Genomic DNA, 19,552 nt, shown 5'->3' on the forward strand with positions numbered 1-19,552 from the left:
CAATGGATAGTTTGTTTTTGGTTCGTGCCAGGTGGACGCCTCTTGGTCGCAACTTCACTTTTGATGATGGCGGATGAAGTTGTTTTGTTTTAGTTTTTGTCTACTAGATAGGTCATTATCATGATATGTAGTAGGCTAGTTTGATGTGGTGTCATAGTTTCTTTTGTTTTATTTGCATAGGGCATGTCCTGTATATGTATATGTATATGAACTAGTGGGGAACTCATCACTACTTGTACTTATTTGGCGGTTGTCTATATATAGAATCACCGGAGTAACCCTTTACCCAAAAAAAAATAAATCATTCTATTGCTATAAAATATTATTCCAGTTGTTTAAGTGTAACAAAATAATTTCATCTTAAATTGTCTTCTTTAGTCATTACTATAGCAGTTACTTTACACGCACCATTGTAGTTATTTTAAGCTTTAAATGTACCATTGTAATGGATCAACTTAAACATACTGTTATAACTAGTATGGATGCACCATTATAATCAGCATTGCACCAACATTAAAAAAATTCATCATTTTTGATTATTTAAGCTCGAGCTTGGTTTGGGTTCAGTTTGTGTACTATTTATAAAATTTTTATTTATTTTTTTATTTTCAGTAGCAACTTGGCTCATCTTGACTTGTATTTATAAAGAGTAGATAAGTGAGAGTGTCCTATCATTCATCAAACTCAAATGAAAGGCATGAAACAGAAGTAACAAGTGTCTGAAACAAACATAAACATAAGGTGAAATCTCTCCTATGACCAACAAACAAACCAAGGAGGTATACAAAACATAAACACAAGGTGAAATCTCTCCTAAGACCAACAAACCAAGGAGGTATACAACTATGATGATGTCCTCTAATTAACCTTAACCACCATCTTTTACTTCCTAAGAAAAGACCATGGACCTGTTCCTGTTCCCATCCTGCAAACCAAAGCATTAATCAATCATTAAACCGTAAAATAATAACAATAATGATAAACATTTTTAAAAGTATATCTTGATTAATAAAATCAATATTGGATATATAAATTAGCATAAATTAGGAGAATTAATTTTAGTTTCCATACCTCCATATGCCAGCGATTGCACGTAAGCCCATGAAAATGGATAGAGCAACCCAAATTCCGACAAAACCACCGGCTTTGTACAGGACAAATAGTGACCCGATGCTCCCTATCGCCACGAGGATCTAACAAGAAGAAATTCACATAAAACAAAAGTTGATATAAAATTAATGTAGGCAAAAAGATGATGATTTTTCGTGGTATTTCTAACCATGGAGTATGCAGAATAAGCAAAATCTGAGGCCCCAAAGTTAATTCCATCATATACAAATGCTATCGAATTGATTGGTTGAGTACCAGCAACAAACTGATTGTAGGAAAATAGGATCAGTGATATGATATCATAAAAACAAAATAATTAAATTTTTATTTCTTGTTAAAAAGGTTGAATCTGGATGAATACCGGGACACCAATGGTTATTATGTGTATAACATTTATGTCTTTTGTAAACACTCCAGAACCAAAATGTAAACCGAGTCCAACTAGTAGAGCAAGTCCGAGGCCCATTACAAAGGCCATCTGCAAATCACAACATTTCTCAAGATATTATTAATCTGTATTATTTGATGTATATTTTTATGTCTACACAGTGAGGGCATGAATTCATTAATCATCATTATACGCAGATAAAATGTGATAAGTAACCATACATACCTGTAGCACTCGAGCTGCGGCAGCTGTAGCCTTCTCATAGTTCTTTTCAGCAAATGACGATGCAATTATTGCCTACAAAATTTCATAAACACAAATATTGATCAACACTTGTTCTTACTTCTAACTTAGCCGCAACTGTATGTGACCATGAAAACCCATTAGGGAAAACTCACGGGTCCCACCAACACCTGCTAACTAGTGCGCAACTTAAACTATCACACAAAATAAATAGTTTCTACCTGTCCAGCAACTGCCAACCCATCGGCAAGAAGTGATGATGTCAGCCACACCTGCAAGCATATTTGGAATGCAGCCATAGGTGTTGCACCCAACCGTGAAGCCAACGATGCAGCCAATGTCACACATACAGTTGCGGCTATTACCTTAAACAACAACAGGAAACCTGCGGAGATATCACCGAAAAAACATGTTAGACCCGACTTGATTACATCATCATGGCATTATAAATAGATGTATACCATTTTCAAGAAACCGACTGAACTGCAAAGCTTTAACGCTTGGAGGTAGTAGGTCAACTTGTTGCATCAGTTTGACTAACAAAATTATCGATATTATGTACCTGCAGAATAATAAACATTAAACAGCAATCTTTTTATTTTTACATTTGTATGAGTGAAAAAAAATCAAATATAATGCACGAATTTAATGAATAATTACTGGGATAGAACATGTGCAATGGCTGCACCGCTGACTCCCAAATTGCAGGCGAAGATAAGAATTGGATCCAAAATTATATTCGCCAAGTCTCCTGCCACTGAATTAGAAAAAGAATATATGTTGGAATATTACGCGTAAAAAGTTGTGAAGAAATGATATAAATGAAGTTAATGAACATACCGGTGGCATATAAAGGAGTTTTAGTATCTTTAAAACCACGAAAGACACCTTGCATTGCCAACGAGAGAAGAACTGCTGGAGCCCCGAGTGCACGTAACGTTAAATATTTGTGTGCAGGTAACAGCATTGGAGAACCCTGGTTGATAAATAATCATAATATTAGTAAAAATAAATCATTACTAAAAATGTAGATGTTTAGTGCTTACCGATTTCACACCCATTAAACTTAATAATGGTTCTGCTAGAAGTACAATTAGTAGCGTTTCAAGAATACCAAGCACCGCACCAAACAGCAACGCAGTTGATGCTGACGGAATATTTCTCTTTTGTTTTTTGAGATTCGACTTATTCGAGATGTTGTCAGCAACAGTCGTATTCTTGCATGGACTAGCTTTGAAACCTGATTAACAACAAGACCAAGAAACCCGAAAAGATAATGAATACAAATGTTTGTTTTTTATGTAAAACAAGAACGTAAATCCACTTACCATCTTCTGATGCCACATCCTTTGCTTCGTACTTTACTGTCGAACCGTTTTCCAAATTTTCAAGTTTGACATCATCTTGTGTCGTCGATTCGTTTGCCTCCCCTTTGTTCACAGTGCTCTTTTCGGTGTCCTGAACTTTGATTGCTTCACTGTTCATTCTTTCGATGGTTTCTTCCTCCGCAACGAACGAAGTTGTGATACTAACGAGTGGGAATATGGCTACTTTTGAAACTTGATTGAAAATTGCGATCGATACTCCAACAGCAGCAATTTCCACTGGGCCTATACAGAAGCCATTTAGAAGATCAAAATTTGCAAAAAAAAAACAAACAAAAAAAAAAAACTGATATTAATTTAAGGAGGAAAGTACATGGATGGTCCCTCTGGTTTAGCAAAATTTTGGATTTGGTCCCTAGCTTTTTCAAAAGTACACGGATGGTCCTTGTGGTTTGCACTTGCACTTTGTAATGGAATTTGTCCCCAGCAAACAAATCTTAAGGTTTCAGTAGGTCCAAGATAGGGGCTAATTACGTTACAAAGTGCAAATCATATATGAACCATGCATGTACTTTTGGCAAAGTTGGGGACTAAATGCATTACAAAGTGCAAACTAGAGGGACTATCCATGTACTTTTAGAAAACTAGGGAGCAAATCCAAAATTTTGGTAAACCACAGGGACCATCCATGTACTTTACTCTAATTAAAGAGAAAATTTACCTATACGACCAATAAAAGCGGTGTCGATTAAAGAAGCAATTGGATCAGCAGCTAATGCCATGGCTGCAGGTACAGCAATTAGAAGTATTTCTTTTCCAAGTGAGTCCATCTTCATGACAAGCCTACATAACCGTTAAATATGACCATAAGAACTGTAATATATAGTGGAATAACTTAACCGAAATAGGAAAAAAATAATTATAATAATAATAATAATAATAATAATAATAATAATAATCCGTAAGTAGGATTATGCATCATCTGAAGGAAGTACCTAAGATCTTTGAAGAAAACAAAGATCGGAAGTTTCCATTTTCCCTGCGTTGGAACCACGACACCGTCTTCCGCCATAGATGAAAAATGTGCACGCTAAAGAACTGTATGTTGGCGAACAACGGGAAACTCTTGAAACCTCAATGTGTAGAATCCAGAAATTGTAGCTACAATACAACCAGCATAATAAGATGTATGAGTAATCAACTAATCATATCAGTAAAACTGGTTTCTATAATTATACACTAACGTAGCACATGAAGTTAAAGTCGATATAGTTCACATAATGGACTTGTTACAAACCTCAAATCAGATATGGATTACAACTATATATAGCAATATACATCAATTTAAAGTGTTATAATTGCAGTCTAAACCTCCCCTAGATATGGTATCGGAAACTATGGTATTCGTGTTGACTACGTGTCTCAGTTATGGCGTATATAAGTTGAATGATAACTTATGTACAACATTTCCCATGATAACTTTCGTCACCTATTCAATGTTCTTGTTTCACTATGTTTCCAGATGTGCTGACAATGCACGGATTTTTATGTGAAAGTAAAAGAATATGACTTGCTTAAGTTTTGATTATCTTACAAGCATTTATGAAATTTAGATTTGAGTACAACAAACATACATATATTTCTTGCTTATGTGATGGATAATTTAAGTTGTAAACAGAATGACCCATATCAGCAAAGTATTCATTAATCTCATTATTGGATTGAAATTATATGAATATATTTGTATGATAACTAGTCCTTTCATATCCTCAAAAAGGTCACAAGTTCTTGATATCTAGAGCAATATTTTCCCCCAAACAAGCGTACCACCACAAGTAACTACATGCTACCAAACATACTTCCAATTCACTGGTCCTAGAAACCAGTCATAGATAGAACTATAAACGAACACGAACAGGAGCATCTGCATGTTCGTTCAGTTAACTTTAACCGAACACTAATCTAACAATTTTTTTTTTGTTCAAGTTAGTTATTTAAGAAAATGGGTATGTTCGTGTTCGTACGTTTAAAACCTAAATGAACAGTTCACAAATGTAAACGAACATAAACAAACATACTTACTAATTAGTGATCAATTACAATAACTACCATTGGAAAGCCCATTTTTTATTACTAGAAAACCCCTTTTATGTAAGGGTGTACCTATTGGCACACCCAAAAAGAGCTTTTTTGTCCTATATGCACACCCTGCAGTGTCAAGCTATGGCCAAAGGGCGGCGTTTTGGTCCGGTCAACCAGATAAAAGACTGACAGGTCTGTTGACCGGATCAAAACGCCGAGCTTTGGCCGCGTTTTGGTCCGGTCAACCAGACAAAAGACTGACCGGGTGTCTGGTTGACAGGACCAAAACGCGGCCAAAGCTCGGCGTTTTGGTCCGGTCAACAGACCCGTCAGACACCCGTCAGTCTTTGTCTGATTGACCGGACCAAAACGCCGCGCTTTGGCCACAGCTTGACATTGCAGGGTGTGCATTTAGGACAAAAAAGCCCTTTTTGGGCAGACTATCTGCACACCAAGTGTGCACATAGTCTCCCCCTTATGTACAGGGGCGGACCTAGTAAGAGTCCAGGGTGGGCGGGCGCACCCCCTGAAAAAAAAATTTAGTGTATTTTATAAGGTAAAATTCTCCCCGCACCCCTTGAAAATTTGGTTAAACCCCTTATCCGCACCCCTTGAACCCTTGAAAATTTGGTTAAACCCCTTATCCGCACCCCTTGAAAATTTTTTCTAGGTCCGCCACTGCTTATGTAAATATACTAGACACGAACAAACATAAAACGAACGAACATAATCAAACATAAATAAACGGACATTCACAAAGAACGTTTGAAAAAAAAAAATCATGTTCATCCCGTCGAACAGTTCGTTTACAGGCGTATGCAAGTAATAGAATAAATTATTCTGAATAACTCAAAAGATATCTCCTTCAGATAACACCCTCCCTCAATTAAATTCCAATTCCAATTTAGATAGTTCAATACAATCTACATAACTAATGCCAAACATAATTAATCTACTAACTGATAGCAGCATATTCATAGAAATCTGCATAAATAAATGAAACTAAAAACAACAATTGAGTAGCATGAACAGCCAACTTACTCAACATGAAATTCTGGCCCTAATTTCCACATTGAGCTTCTGCTCTGTTTCTCTCTCTCATAATGCATTGTTAAAGAGAGACTGAAGGCGATAGGTTGGAAATTATTGGACATAATTTGGTAATAGAAAGTCAGAAACGTGAAGAACTGTGTGATGATGTCATGTTGTGCACTTTTGCACCAATTATTTGGGGAATCAAACCTTATTTGGAAACCAGTGCTGATCAATGAGTGTAGATTTGGCTTCATTTGGATCAAGAACAACGTTCACTGGTAGGACAGAGTTTGTACACATATACACACTCCAGCCTTTCTTTCTTTTTTTTTTTTTTTTGCTTAACCGCAATCTAATCTAATCTAGTTCTAATTTTATTAGACACAAGACTTTAATATTTGACCTCTTTAGCAGGACATCATTTACGAGTCTGGGTCTGGGTGTACAACAACGAATATAAACGCTCGTATATAACTAAACGCCTCGTATACAGGGTGTAACACAGAGGAATAGCCTGTAAGAGCGGAGCCCTCGAAATCTTACTTTCGGTATATATATATAGGGACAAATTATCAGTATATTAGAGTCTCTACAGTGAATCGCTATATTTAGAGGGTTACTATTCATCGATCTATATATTATTGTAAGTGTGTAAAACCGATAAAAATAATAAAATATTTGAGTAATATAAAGATGGAGAGTCGAATGTAAGATATTTGAAAAAATAAACAAAGTTTAAGAAAAGAATTGTGTTCTTTTTTTTGTTAAACTAGAATTACGACCCGCCGCAATGCGGCGGGGATTCTTTAGTTATAACTAAGTCAATTTAGGACGCACATGTTATGTTAAACCTGTCAAACGGGAAAAATAGACGATGAAAAAACGTTCACCCACACACGCACGTTGCGTCGTGTTAACTCGCAAAATTTAGAACGAAACGTAAAAACGTTAAAACAAAGACGCACGTTGCGATGTGTTAAGTCACAAAATTTAGAACGAAGCATAAAGCGAAAAATTTGTAGAAAATGAAAATTATAAAGGACCAAAGTTGAAAGTAAAAAAAGTTGTGAGGATAGATTTGTAAAAGATAAAAAGTTTTGTGTTAAAAGTAAAAAAACAAATAATTTTGGATTAAAAGTAATTTATGAAACACTTTTGGGTGAATAGTAAAAAAAATCAAGTTTTTTTTTTTTGTAAAACCCCAAAGCGAAGGTTACAACAACCATATGCATAACAATTTTTCTTTGGAAAACCCAAAGCCAAGATTACAATACACAAGTAAAAAAAAAATCAAAGTGGTTTAATCGCAAAAAATGGAAACTTTTGAATTAGAAATGAAAAATCAAGTTAATGAAAGGGGTTAAATTGTATAAGATGGAAACTTTTAAATTAGAAGTGAAAAATCAAATTAATCAAAGGGGTTAAATTACTAAAGATTAAAACTTTAAACTCAAAATGTCAAAGATTAAAACTTTAGGGTTAAAAGGGAAACAAAGATTAAAACCTTAAACTTAACTTGCCAAAGCTTGAAACTTTAGGGTTAGAAATGAAAAATCCAATTTTTTTTTTGAAAAACTCCCCAAGCACCATGTACAACAACTATATGCATAAACAAGTTACTTCTTTATATAGGTTTTAATTATATAGATATAGATAGGTATAAATCTAGTGAAATTATTGTAAGAGCATTCACATCAGGTTCACCATCTCTCTTCTGTCTCTAAATATAACAAAAGATACGAGGAAATAAGCTAAATTACCGTTAGTTCAAGATCCTTAAAATAAGGAACACGTACATGAAAGCTTAGGTGATTTCCTACCTATATAAAAAATCAGTCACTTCCCATATGTATTTCACATATTTTTTTTGTGAGCGTTTGACAGTAGAAGGAATAGGGTTGTAAATAAACCGAACATTCTATATCTTTAATTCCAAGTTTGAACCTGATGCGGGATGAGGGCATATGAATTTCATCCGGTTCCCGAGTATCGGGGGGCCCAGTCTCATGGCGGTCAAGGAGTCGACCTTGGACATAGCTCCGAGTAGGGTGGGTTTACACGTGAGATTCTTTGCCGTTCAATAAATAAATAAACCAAACATTCAGATAACTGTTTGACGAGAAGTCCGTTTATGTCCGTTCGTTTAGCAAATGAACGAACACAAACAAGAAATCTATTCATTAAATTAAACGAACAAACATGAACAGAGGTCATGTTCGTTCATTTATGTTCGTGAACGTTCGTTAATGTGTTCATTTATGTTCGTTTATTTGTATTCATTTGAATTCGTTCATTTAAAAGTTTTTAGATGTTGTAATATTGTTTATTGTTTTTACCTTTTAATAATTTGAAACCCAACATCCCTCTTCTAAGAGCATTCACATTCAATCCATCATATTTTCACCCTAAATTACACTAAAAAACACTACATTTTCTCTCTCCTTTTCAATTAAATAATATTTTTTTATACCTTTATCATTATCTTTTCTCTCTCCTCTACTCACAACCACTTTCAAAATATATTAAAAAATTATAGGGGGTGAACAGTGTCCCCCCAAATATACAGATGAACAGTAACATTTTCTCTCTCCTCCACTCACAACCACTTTTTATACTCTTTATATTTTAAAAACATCACACACATAATTTAGTTGTTTGGATGTGAATGCTCTAACTATTTCAGTTTTCGTTTATGTTAAAGTTTGACAACCTTTTTTATTTTGTATTAATCATGTTTCTAATAATTAAATCAACTATGTTCTTATTTAGTTTTTGATGGATTTTTCATAATCTTTTTGATGAAAAATGTAGATTTTATTCTAAAATGAATATATGTTCGCGTGTATTCATTTGTATTCATAAACGTTGTTTGGGTTCATTTATGTTCATGAACATTTGTTTGAATTCATTTGCCTTTGGTAAGTGTTCGTGACCAATTCATGAACACATTCATTTTCCTTAATGAACGAATAGAAACAAGAAATCCTGTTTGATAAACGTTCGTGAACAATTTATAAACAGACTCATTTCTTAATAAACGAATACAAACAAGTATTTAATTAAATAAGGATAATTATGAATAATAAGATGTGAAACGATTTTAAAAGGAAAATTACATAAGTAGATGTACACATAGATTCTCAGTGATATAAATTCACCAAACCTCTTTTTAAGTAACCTTTCAAAAAAAAACTTTTAAGTAGTGTCCCCTAGAAAAATATATGGATTTTATTTATAGTTTTTTGACATCCTAATTATGTCGACGATTAATTTTTTCAATTTGTTATTTTTATTTAAAATATTGTTTTTTTTTCTTTATAGTTTTTAAAATATAGTTATATGTATAAATTCGAATATGTTATTTTGTGTATTTTTAATCGTATTTCAGTAAGAATTTTATCATAAAATTGTTTTCCAATGTAACTTATATTAAAATATAGATAAAAATAAGCACATATTATAGCGCAGTTAAATTTATATAAAATATTCTATATTAAAAGCTATAAAAATATATTTTAATAAAAACTAAAAAGTTAATTAATGAAATAATTTGGCTATAAAAGATAATTTTTAGTACAAAGAGAACAACCTTTTTTTCTACCATTTTCATTTACAATGATGATTAGAATTAATTCTTTTTATTAATAAACTCTTGAAAGTATTCAAATGGTTCCTATTTAAAAGTATTTTATATTCAACTAATATACATGTATTGCAAATAAAAAATAAATTTTAAATAAACAAATATGAAAAATACAGTAATCGCATAAATAATGACTTATTAAATCACACATGCTACTGTTGCTAAGAAAATATTACTTAAAAATGTAAAGAACAAATAAATAAACCAAAATTTTTTTGTTTGTAGTTATTAATATGGTATATTTCAAATACCCAACATTTCTGTTTATTAATTATATTCAATATTGAATATAACTTTATCAAGACTAAAAACATGGCCATAAATTTTGCACCTTTTTCCTTCTTTACTAGACTGGTTTGGTGGCAATATCATGCCCAAATAAAAATTATTGTTTTTTTCCATCTATTTTTTTATTTCTTTAATTTTTACTTCTTTAGAGAGTAATGCTGTATGACGTGTTTGCTTTATTGAAACAAAGGCAATCCTTACGTTCACGACTCACATGTAACTTTCTTTTTAGAAATTATAATTATGTCTTCACATACTTCCGAATATCACATGGTTCAAACACGTATTTTGAAAGAAGTAATGTGTACAAGGGATGAAAGACGTGTCCTGATAGTAAATTGTGCTTAAAACCTCTATAAAACATGTCTTTTTTGGATACACACTCTATTTTGTTAAAAAAACTCGTGTTCTAAAAATTAAGATTTTACTTAAATTCATTAAAAAGACTAACAATGCATTAGTACATCAAAGTCTTGATTTTTCACTGATTAACAATGAAGGATACCATTGAACTTTATTATGAATAGAGATAGAATCAGAAGTTTAAAACTCAAGATAATTTGAAAACTCAAACCATAAAAAAAATGATGGCGTTTGATACCTCAAAATTTCATAGGTCGAAGGTTTAACAAATCTAATTCTAATTCAGCTAATGAGTAATGACTATAGGCTAACCATCTTCTGGCGAAATGGTGAGGTGAAAAATAAAGATCTATGAATCCGGTTAAAATCACAATACCGAGTGAAGAATACAAATGCATAAGAATAGTGTACAATTAGTATCAACATCTAACAACTCAAAACAAAACAAAACAAAACAAAACAAAGTTATCATATATGGAAAACTAGAGACAAAAGGTAAAAAAAAAAAAATTAACAAATGCTCATGGAAGAAAGAGAATGTTACCTATGGAAGTTGAGACTTGAGACCTCTCTTCCCCTTTATGATATGCAAATAATCTCTGGTTTTCAGTCACCTAAAACTCTCACTTTCTAATTGCCTTTTAAGGAGAAGTGCATTCCTTCAAGGCTCACTCTCCCCATCTCCACTATATATACTACATCAGTTTCCTTTTCTTTTCCAAAAGTGATTATTATATGTAATAATATAATGTTAATCCTTTTATCAATAATGTAACATGGTTTGGAAATTATGAAAATGACCTCTTTAGGGCCAATGGCGGAGCTTAGTGTAAAGTGGGGGTGCACCCGCCCCCGAATGTTTTGGTTAAAAATGTAAAATTTTCTATTTTTCGTCGGAAAATTTTAAATTTAAATAGAACTGTCCCCCCAATTATTTTACCTAAATATTTATATAATATTTAAATTGGGTCACATGACTTTCTGTCCCCTTGAACTTTTGGTCAAGCTCCGCCACTATTTAGGGCATTAGGCGTAAGTATGTGGCCTTGGGCGTGAGGCTGCCAACGTGACTCACATTCACACACACGCCACGCCTCTAATTTGTTAGTGTGACATGAGGTTGAATTCTGTGAGCACAATGAGCCAAAATCACTATATAATAGGTGTTTTATTTGGAGTAAACCCCAATTTACAATCCTGTTTTTTAAAGCAAAAATCACTCCAGACGCCCCTAAGAAACTTATTATTGTTTACAACATTGACGTTTAAAAAGCGCTACAATATACAATCTTCTGTTAGGTGACTGTTACGTAGATTTGTACAAAGACTATTTTGTCCTTTTCTGCACATCACTACACCTCTCTGTGGTTTATATTAACCCTCTTTTTACAACCCAGCGTTTCACCAAAAAATGTTTCCTTCCAAATTCAAATCTATTAATCACAATTACCATAATCACAAAGTTAATTACATCCTAATCACCTACATTGATTCTTATGAAAACTTATCCCATATATGTAAAACAATAACGACCACATAACGAACATGAAACGAAACAAACACTCGCTTAATTACCCCAAAAGTATATTTAACAGTATATATATATAGGGGAAGGTTCAAATGAAAACCACTAGTTATTGTGAAAATTCGAAAACTAATTAAAAAAAGCCAAAAAAATACAAAAAAATTTTTTTTTTAATTTTTTTTTTTTGCAATCAAAATTTCGCAGGTTTTTTAATATAAAAAAAAATTTTCAAAAAAAAAAAAAAAAAAATTTGTGTAGTGCACATGTGTAATACTGCACATATGTATGTCAGTATGTGTACTACACATGTGTATTATTACACATGTGCACTACACAAATTTTTTTTTTTTTTTTTTGAAAAAAAGTTTTTTTTATATATAAAAACTAGCGATTTTTATAAAAAAAAATTGAAAAAAAAAAATTTGTGTGTTTTTTAAGCTTTTTTTAGTTAGTTTTCGAGTTTTCACAATAAAAGTGGTTTTCATTTGAACCATCCCCTATATATATATTGCAAGCAAATAGAGAGCCTCCGCCCGTTTGATCGGTTGCGAGCCGGAATATATATATATATATATATATATATATATATATATATATATATATATGTAAAATCGCTTATATTATCAATAAATAAGTACGACAAACTATAATAGCCTATATTATGTATAATCCTCCATTTTAGACTAACAAACAACTATATTTTAAACAAACACAAAACGAACACGACACCAAATATAGAATAACTAAAATATATATAATTGACGTAGTTGAACCTCCTTATGCAAATATAAACAAAAGGTTGAAAATAATGCCTGTGAAAATCAGTTAAATCAAATGTGTGCTATGCTTATAATATAAGTCACATGCGTTGTAAAACTAGTAATTGAAAATCAATTTATGTTATAAAACAATTGAAATTGATTAATGAAAGTGTATTCCAGTAAACTCTAAATGGGTAGGAAATCGAATAGATGAGGTATTCCAGTAACTATTCTATTTCTTGTTTGGTTGCTATATGGATAATGAAATGAATTATTACCATAGAAGAGGCATGACTTGCATATGGAAGTTCAGATATGATAGCCTTAGAAATGATAGGTAGGTTTTCATAGTTAGGCTGTTTAGGGACTAGGGATCTTTGGCTCTTAAACCTTCTAATTTCTTGTAAGTTTCCCTGATTGTTGGCTTATCCCACCTAGCCATGGATTAACATAGTACCGTATTTGGAAGCAACCATCTCCTCCTTCATTCTTCTCAATCCAACTGTCTTTTGACCACCAGGTTTTCTACTTGCACCCTCGTTGGGAATAGTGGGCTTGATATTTAGATTGAGCTTTAGCATCTCAATCCTGTAAATTTCTTCAAGAAGAGCTTCTACATACCAACTAGAGAGTTGTGCTTTTGAAGCTTTGTAGGGCTTATTCTTCATGATAAAAAATCCAGCTAGTCTTCCCTTAGTTCCTTTTGTAGGTTAGGGTTGCTAACTGGTCCATGAGATGCCTTTTGACTAACATTTTTAGCAAAATCTTCAAGTCTATTCACTTTGATGAACTCTGTAGACATGATTTGCTATGCCTCCTTATAACTTTTTCCCTTGCTTTTGAAAGCAGCTATCTTTCCAGCCTGCACAAGCTTCAGCTCTAAGTAGTCTTGTACATTTTTAGGCTTCTGATATCTTCTAAGGGATGGAAAGGTAAGTTGGCTGATGTCAGTTGTGGAATAGAAAGATTGTATCTCTTTTGATACATTTTCTAGTTCCAGTGGGTCAAGAACAGTGGAGGATAGATTTGTGGATGGATTTACGATAGTGAGAGTTGTTCTTGTGGTGGTAGATAGTTGAGATGTAGTAGCGGGGATTGTGGGTTTGATAGGAGATGCATCAGGAGTTTCTTCATCATCATCTTGGACAATGAATTTAGTTCTCCAAGTTCTGGTTTAAGGTGTGGGCATTTTTTATGGTGGTTGTGGAGGTAGTGACATTGGTTTTCTTTTAAGAAGACCTTTGAGAGATTTGTGTGTAGGTGGTGTTTGAGTGATTGTAACCCCTGTTGTAACTTTTGTAGTGGCAACAGATGTTTTGATAGGGAAGCAGTGGTTTGAGTAGTGGAGGTGGAAACAATGGTTTGAGTGGTAATAGGTGTAGTATTGGTTTGGATAGATGCAACAGTGCTTTGAGTAACCTCTGTTGGAACCTCTGTTGAAGACCCTTGGTTATCTTGAATCTTTTTCTTTTCAATTATTTCTTGCACTATGATCTGCACATCAGCTTCCCTTGTATCCCTTTTCTTTTGCTTTTCCACTTCTTTGGCAATTTCTTCCTTTCTTGCATTTTTCAGTCCAGCAATGTCAGATCTTGTTCCAGCCTTTTTGACTAGGGGTGAGAGCTTCCTCATGCATTCTTTTTCCTCCCCCTTTTGGCATCATCATACTTGGGAAGAGTGAGAGCTTTACTTGTGTTTTCAATGATAAAGTCTTTGATGGCTTTAACTTCTACTTGTGTATCTTGGTACTTGGCATCCACTGTTTGCCAAAAACTTGACGTGAGTGATTGTGAGTATAACTTTTGATGTATTTTTAGCACTTTTACTCATTTATGAAACTTTAAATTTATATAACACGACATAATACTATCACTCTCTACAACACGTTAGGGCAAGTGCACCCATCGTTGGCGTAGTATAGTGATAGTAAGATACCGAGGTCGTCCAAGGACACAAAAGCTTTTAATACCAGAATATCGTCAATGTCTATTCTAACCAATTTTTTTTTAGAAAAGATGTTTCGTAAATAAAATTTAAAAAGAAATTAAAATATTAAAAAAGAAATAATGGACAAGATAGAATCACTTGGTTCCGACTCCTGTTTTACATATCCGTTGATGATTTCCGAACTTTGGGTTTTTTAAGAGATTATCTTAGTTATAGTGGCATGTATCTCTTTTGGAGGCAACGCTACCCTCGGCCATATTGGTCTGAGTCAATAGGGATACAGCTCCGCAAGGCCGGAATATTAGAAGATAATTAAGTAAGTTATTAATGCAAAATGTGGCATGTCCCTCTTTAGGAGGCAACACTACCCTCGGCCATATTGGTCTGAGTCAGGAGGGATACAGTCCCGTAAGGCCGGTTTAAAGTTTTAATAGTATTTTATTTATAAGGGATTCAAGCCGTTCTTATTTCTCCCGATTTGATGCTATATGCCTCAAGAGAAGTCCTATTAGTCTTGAATCAAGTCCTCACATGTTCTATTGTAACACCCCGAAAACGGGTTTGGTAATCAAACCCCGTTAATACTAAAAGACGGGTAAAATACCGTTAGTGGTAAAAAATTAACCCGGTAAATATTAGGACTCAAATAAATAAACCTAATTTTAATTAAAAAGGGGAGTAAATACTTTGAGAAAACAAAGTATATAAAAAGGCCAAATTAACGGGACTTAAAACATAACGAGTTATAACTTCCCGAACCCGTTAAAGTAACTAGGAGTAACTAACCTAGTTAGTAGCATGTGATTAAGTAACTAATGATGAGATATAGCTTCATTTGATCAAAATAAAACATGAGGGACTAAAATGGACAAGTGGGAAACTTGTTTTATTAAAACAAAAAAAAATACATACACACACATTGTGTGCGTGTTCTGATCGACCAGGAGGGTGCTCCAAGGAGCAAACCCTAGTTCACACTAAATGACCAAATTAAAGCTCGAATCAAGACTTAAATCACTGCATGAACACATAAAAACGATCACCTAGTCATGGGGATCACAAGGTATGTTAAATTTTGCTATTTGGTGATACTATGATGAACAATCATAATCGAAATTCTGGAATGAATGTTGAATCTATGAGTGTTATTGTGATTATATCTTGGTTTAGAAACAAACCCTAGTAGAAAATTTGATGAATTGTTGTCAAAACTAGGGATTTGGTAATTACCCTATTATGTGCTAAGTGGGTTTTATGTTAATATGATGAACACTCAGATTAGAATGTAAGAGTGATGAATATTGAGGTTATGATATAAGTTCTTGATGTAGTTCATGAACACTAGACTTAGAGGTTTGGATGTGTTGATGTAAATCTTGGTAAAGATAACTAGTTATGAACTAGTTAGTAAATATGTAAAATTATGCACACTAGGTGTTTGTTAAAATGCCTAAATGAAAACTAAAGTGTTGAATTTAGAGTGAAAACGCGTATTTGAATGATATAGCGATTACGCGCAATATGAAGTGATAAGGGTTCAAATTATTATGTTGATTTAGACTTAATGTTGTAAACCTTGTGATTTAAAGTAGTTAACTTTACTAAGCTAAGTTAACTAATCATGAAGTCGAATAGTAGTTTCGACATATGAAATAAGTGAGATGGAATAGTCGTGAATAATTATGACTAATCTAACCATCTTACAATTTACAATGATAGTTTGACGATTAACAAGCTAGGTGAAAGCTTGGGAACGAAGCGGGTCAAACGAAGCAAGAATGACGGAAAAGCATAATTTGGATGTAAGGTAAGTATGGCTTACACTAGTCTTATATTTTAGAATATTCTCTTATCATAATAGTTACGAACAGGATAAACACATAATTGCGGTATGATGTTCCCGCATGTAGACGCACGGAACAAGATAGTCGAACATGACAAGAAACTATGTTGATGGTTTAAAAGGAGTTAAAATCGGTAATTCGATCATTGTATGACAAATGGAAAATGAAACTTCTGAATGGTTACCTTATAGGGTAAACCAAAACAAACAATAAGGGTAAAACGGTAAATTGGTTATGCGTTGACCATAACTATTGGTTTTGAAAGGCACCATATGACGTAAGCCATCATAGGCTAAAAAGTGTTAAGAAATGATCAATAAGTGAAATGACCGCACGGTGTAAACCGGAGCGTGTCGTATAGATGAGATGGTAATAAATACCATCTCGTCAACATAATCGGTCACTTAGACCAAATGGGTCAAAAGGTGAAGATATCACCTTTTGACAATAACGACTAATGATTATTGTCGAGTTATATTATTTCAGGAGTAAATGTCAAATGAGTATTAGCAACATTATGAATTTGCGGTTATAAAAGCAAGCTATTAAAAATGGATCAATATATTGATCCGCGCCAGGTATGTGAAAAAGGGTAACACTCATTTAGAATATGCGGTTCGATGAGTGTTAAAAGAAGTCAAAATAAACATTTGGTTACTTGATAAGTAAACCGAATGTTTAAAATAATGAACATTGCGTTTGGAAAGCTTAATGACTTTTCAAACAAAAATCATAGGTTAAAAGAGGGATTATGGGTCAAATATACTTTCAAAAGTCCTTCATCGTAAATGATTAGCTAAACGGACTAAAACGCCCTTATAAGCTAAATTGGACAAACGACCTTTAAAGGTAGTTTTGAAACGAGTTTTATGATCATATAAATAATTAGAATAAGTATAAGAAGCGAAAGATGTAAACCCTTGGTCAAATGACTCTATATGAGTCTTTGTCGTTAATTAGCAATCCGACGAGAAAAACTCGGATTATATAGATCACCTCTTTTAGTCCACCACAAATATAATTGTGGTGGAAGATTACTTGATAAGAAATGTTGTATAATAATGCTAGAATCGAATGAAAGCGTTTCATGATTAAAATAGGTCTAAATACCCTAAACGGGTCAAAACGAGCATTTAAGCGTAAACGGGATTTTATTATGTAAGAAACCCGTGATTTGAACCTCGTGCAATAGGGAATAATCATAATAATATGTTTACAAAAGAAACAAGGGCCACAAACAAGTTTGTTAGATGAAATCACGAATGGGTCAAAATTTGGTAAAAAGAGTAATAAGCCGAAGACTTAAAAGTCTTAATTTTTGTTAATCCGGATGTTGGATTTTAACTCCATATGATGGGGGATCAAATTACAAACACATAGGAGGAAACGGTAGGTCAAACGGTCGAGCGGTTTGAAAAATACGAAAGTTTTCGTGTCAATAAACGGCAAAATGGAAAGGCTGAATGCAGGGACCACCGTAACTTACGTTGCCACCGTAAGTTACGGTGGAGGCCAGCCTAAAATTTAGTCTTTTGAGATCAAGAGATTCTCGTTGGGATTTTTTTCTTTCCATTATCGTTACCGGACTTGTTTAGATACGATTTAATTCCCGTATGACTAAAGCATTTCATGTTTATGAAATGTAGGTACATTTTGGATGCCGAAAGACGATCAAGCTCAACGAAGAACCGAACACGATAAAGATTCATGCTTCCGCGCATTGCCTCGCCGTAAATTTTAAACGACGAATTCGATCACATTATGTTAAATAACTTATGATTTGTAAAAGTTTTAAATTACTCGTATTTTCTAAGGATACTCAATCGTAATTACATGTTTCTTTTCGTTAATTTTACGAAAACCTTTAAAATAATAACAAGGGTGTTACAAGTTGGTAATCAGAGCTCAAGGTTAAAAGAATAAAGTGTTCGGTTCGAGGCTTGATCGCAAATCCGGTAAGTACATGTATGTTAATAGCTTAGCATGCTAAAGTGTTGTAAACAACACATAGGGCTATCGTGTGATACACGTTACCCAATTAAAATGATTAATATGGTTGACGAAAATACGCGCGTTGACGCGTATAGTAGAAAAAGCCTTGTATTATAATACGGACGATTATTGAAGTTGAAATTACTAACTCTTGTGAATGTTTTAATTGAAGGACACTCGCGTCTGAAGATGACGAGAGTTGAACAAATTCTGGGTATGATGATGGAACGGTCCGAGATATGACAAAAAGAGCATACTCATCAAGGACCTAAATCGCGTAATAATCGCAAATAAGTAATGGCAAGAAAGCCCGTTAGGGCAAGCAGTTACCAGGTGCACATTTCAAATTTAATTGCATATATAGTAATATGCAACAAATACGTAGAGATTGAAAGTTGCATATGCAGATTGAAAACTTGGAAAAACCCGAATAGAAAACCTATCCGGGATATGGTTTCCAAGAGAAACGAATAGAGGTATTACTTACATTGGGTGTAATGTGAAAATTTTAAAAAGGGCTTGTATATCAGGTGTTGATCATTTACTCTAGCCAAGTAAGTGGTGAGCACGTGGTACCATAAACTTTTTATAATGAACATGCTTACATCCGATGTAGTAAGGACGGGGTGAATGGGACAAAGAAACATGTAAAATAATTTAGACATGTATTGGGAGGGGGTGTACTTACACTCGAACCCGGAGAATGCAAACATGTAAAACGATCAAGGTACGCACTGGGAGGGGGTGTACTTACACTCGAACCCGGAAAATGCAAATATGTAAAATAATTTAGACATGTATTGGGAGTGGGTGTACTTACACTCGAACCCGAGGAATGCAAACACGTAAAATAATTTAGACATGTATTGGGAGGGGGTGTACTTACACTCGAACCCGAGGAATGCAAACATGTAAATTAATTTAGATATGTATTGGGAGGGGGTGTACTTACACTCGAACCCGAGGAATGCAAACATGTGAAATGATTAGGATATGTATTGGGAGG

At 33.6% G+C, this 19,552-nt stretch overlaps 1 protein-coding gene across 2 annotated transcripts; it reads right to left on the bottom strand.

The window, feature by feature from the left end:
• Positions 1–650: 650 nt before the first annotated feature.
• Positions 651–11,156, bottom strand: LOC110872218 (protein DETOXIFICATION 43). Of its 2 annotated transcripts, none has more exons than XM_022121005.2 (14): positions 11,022–11,156; positions 4,062–4,227; positions 3,788–3,909; positions 3,070–3,351; positions 2,788–2,981; positions 2,582–2,717; positions 2,402–2,498; positions 2,203–2,303; positions 1,963–2,126; positions 1,724–1,795; positions 1,472–1,588; positions 1,280–1,375; positions 1,072–1,193; positions 651–925 (listed from the first exon to the last, which is right to left on the bottom strand). In XM_022121005.2, exons 2-14 carry the CDS (start codon positions 4,136–4,138, stop codon positions 883–885), a joined length of 1,623 nt encoding a protein of 540 aa, XP_021976697.1. In that variant the 5' UTR covers positions 4,139–4,227; positions 11,022–11,156; the 3' UTR covers positions 651–882. The 2 variants fall into 2 exon arrangements, with proteins under 2 accessions (XP_021976697.1, XP_021976699.1); XM_022121007.2 differs by lacking the exon at positions 11,022–11,156 and adding an exon at positions 6,190–6,445.
• Positions 11,157–19,552: the final 8,396 nt, after the last annotated feature.

This window comes from Helianthus annuus, chromosome 1, assembly GCF_002127325.2.
Source record: "Helianthus annuus cultivar XRQ/B chromosome 1, HanXRQr2.0-SUNRISE, whole genome shotgun sequence".
NCBI lineage: Eukaryota > Viridiplantae > Streptophyta > Magnoliopsida > Asterales > Asteraceae > Helianthus > Helianthus annuus.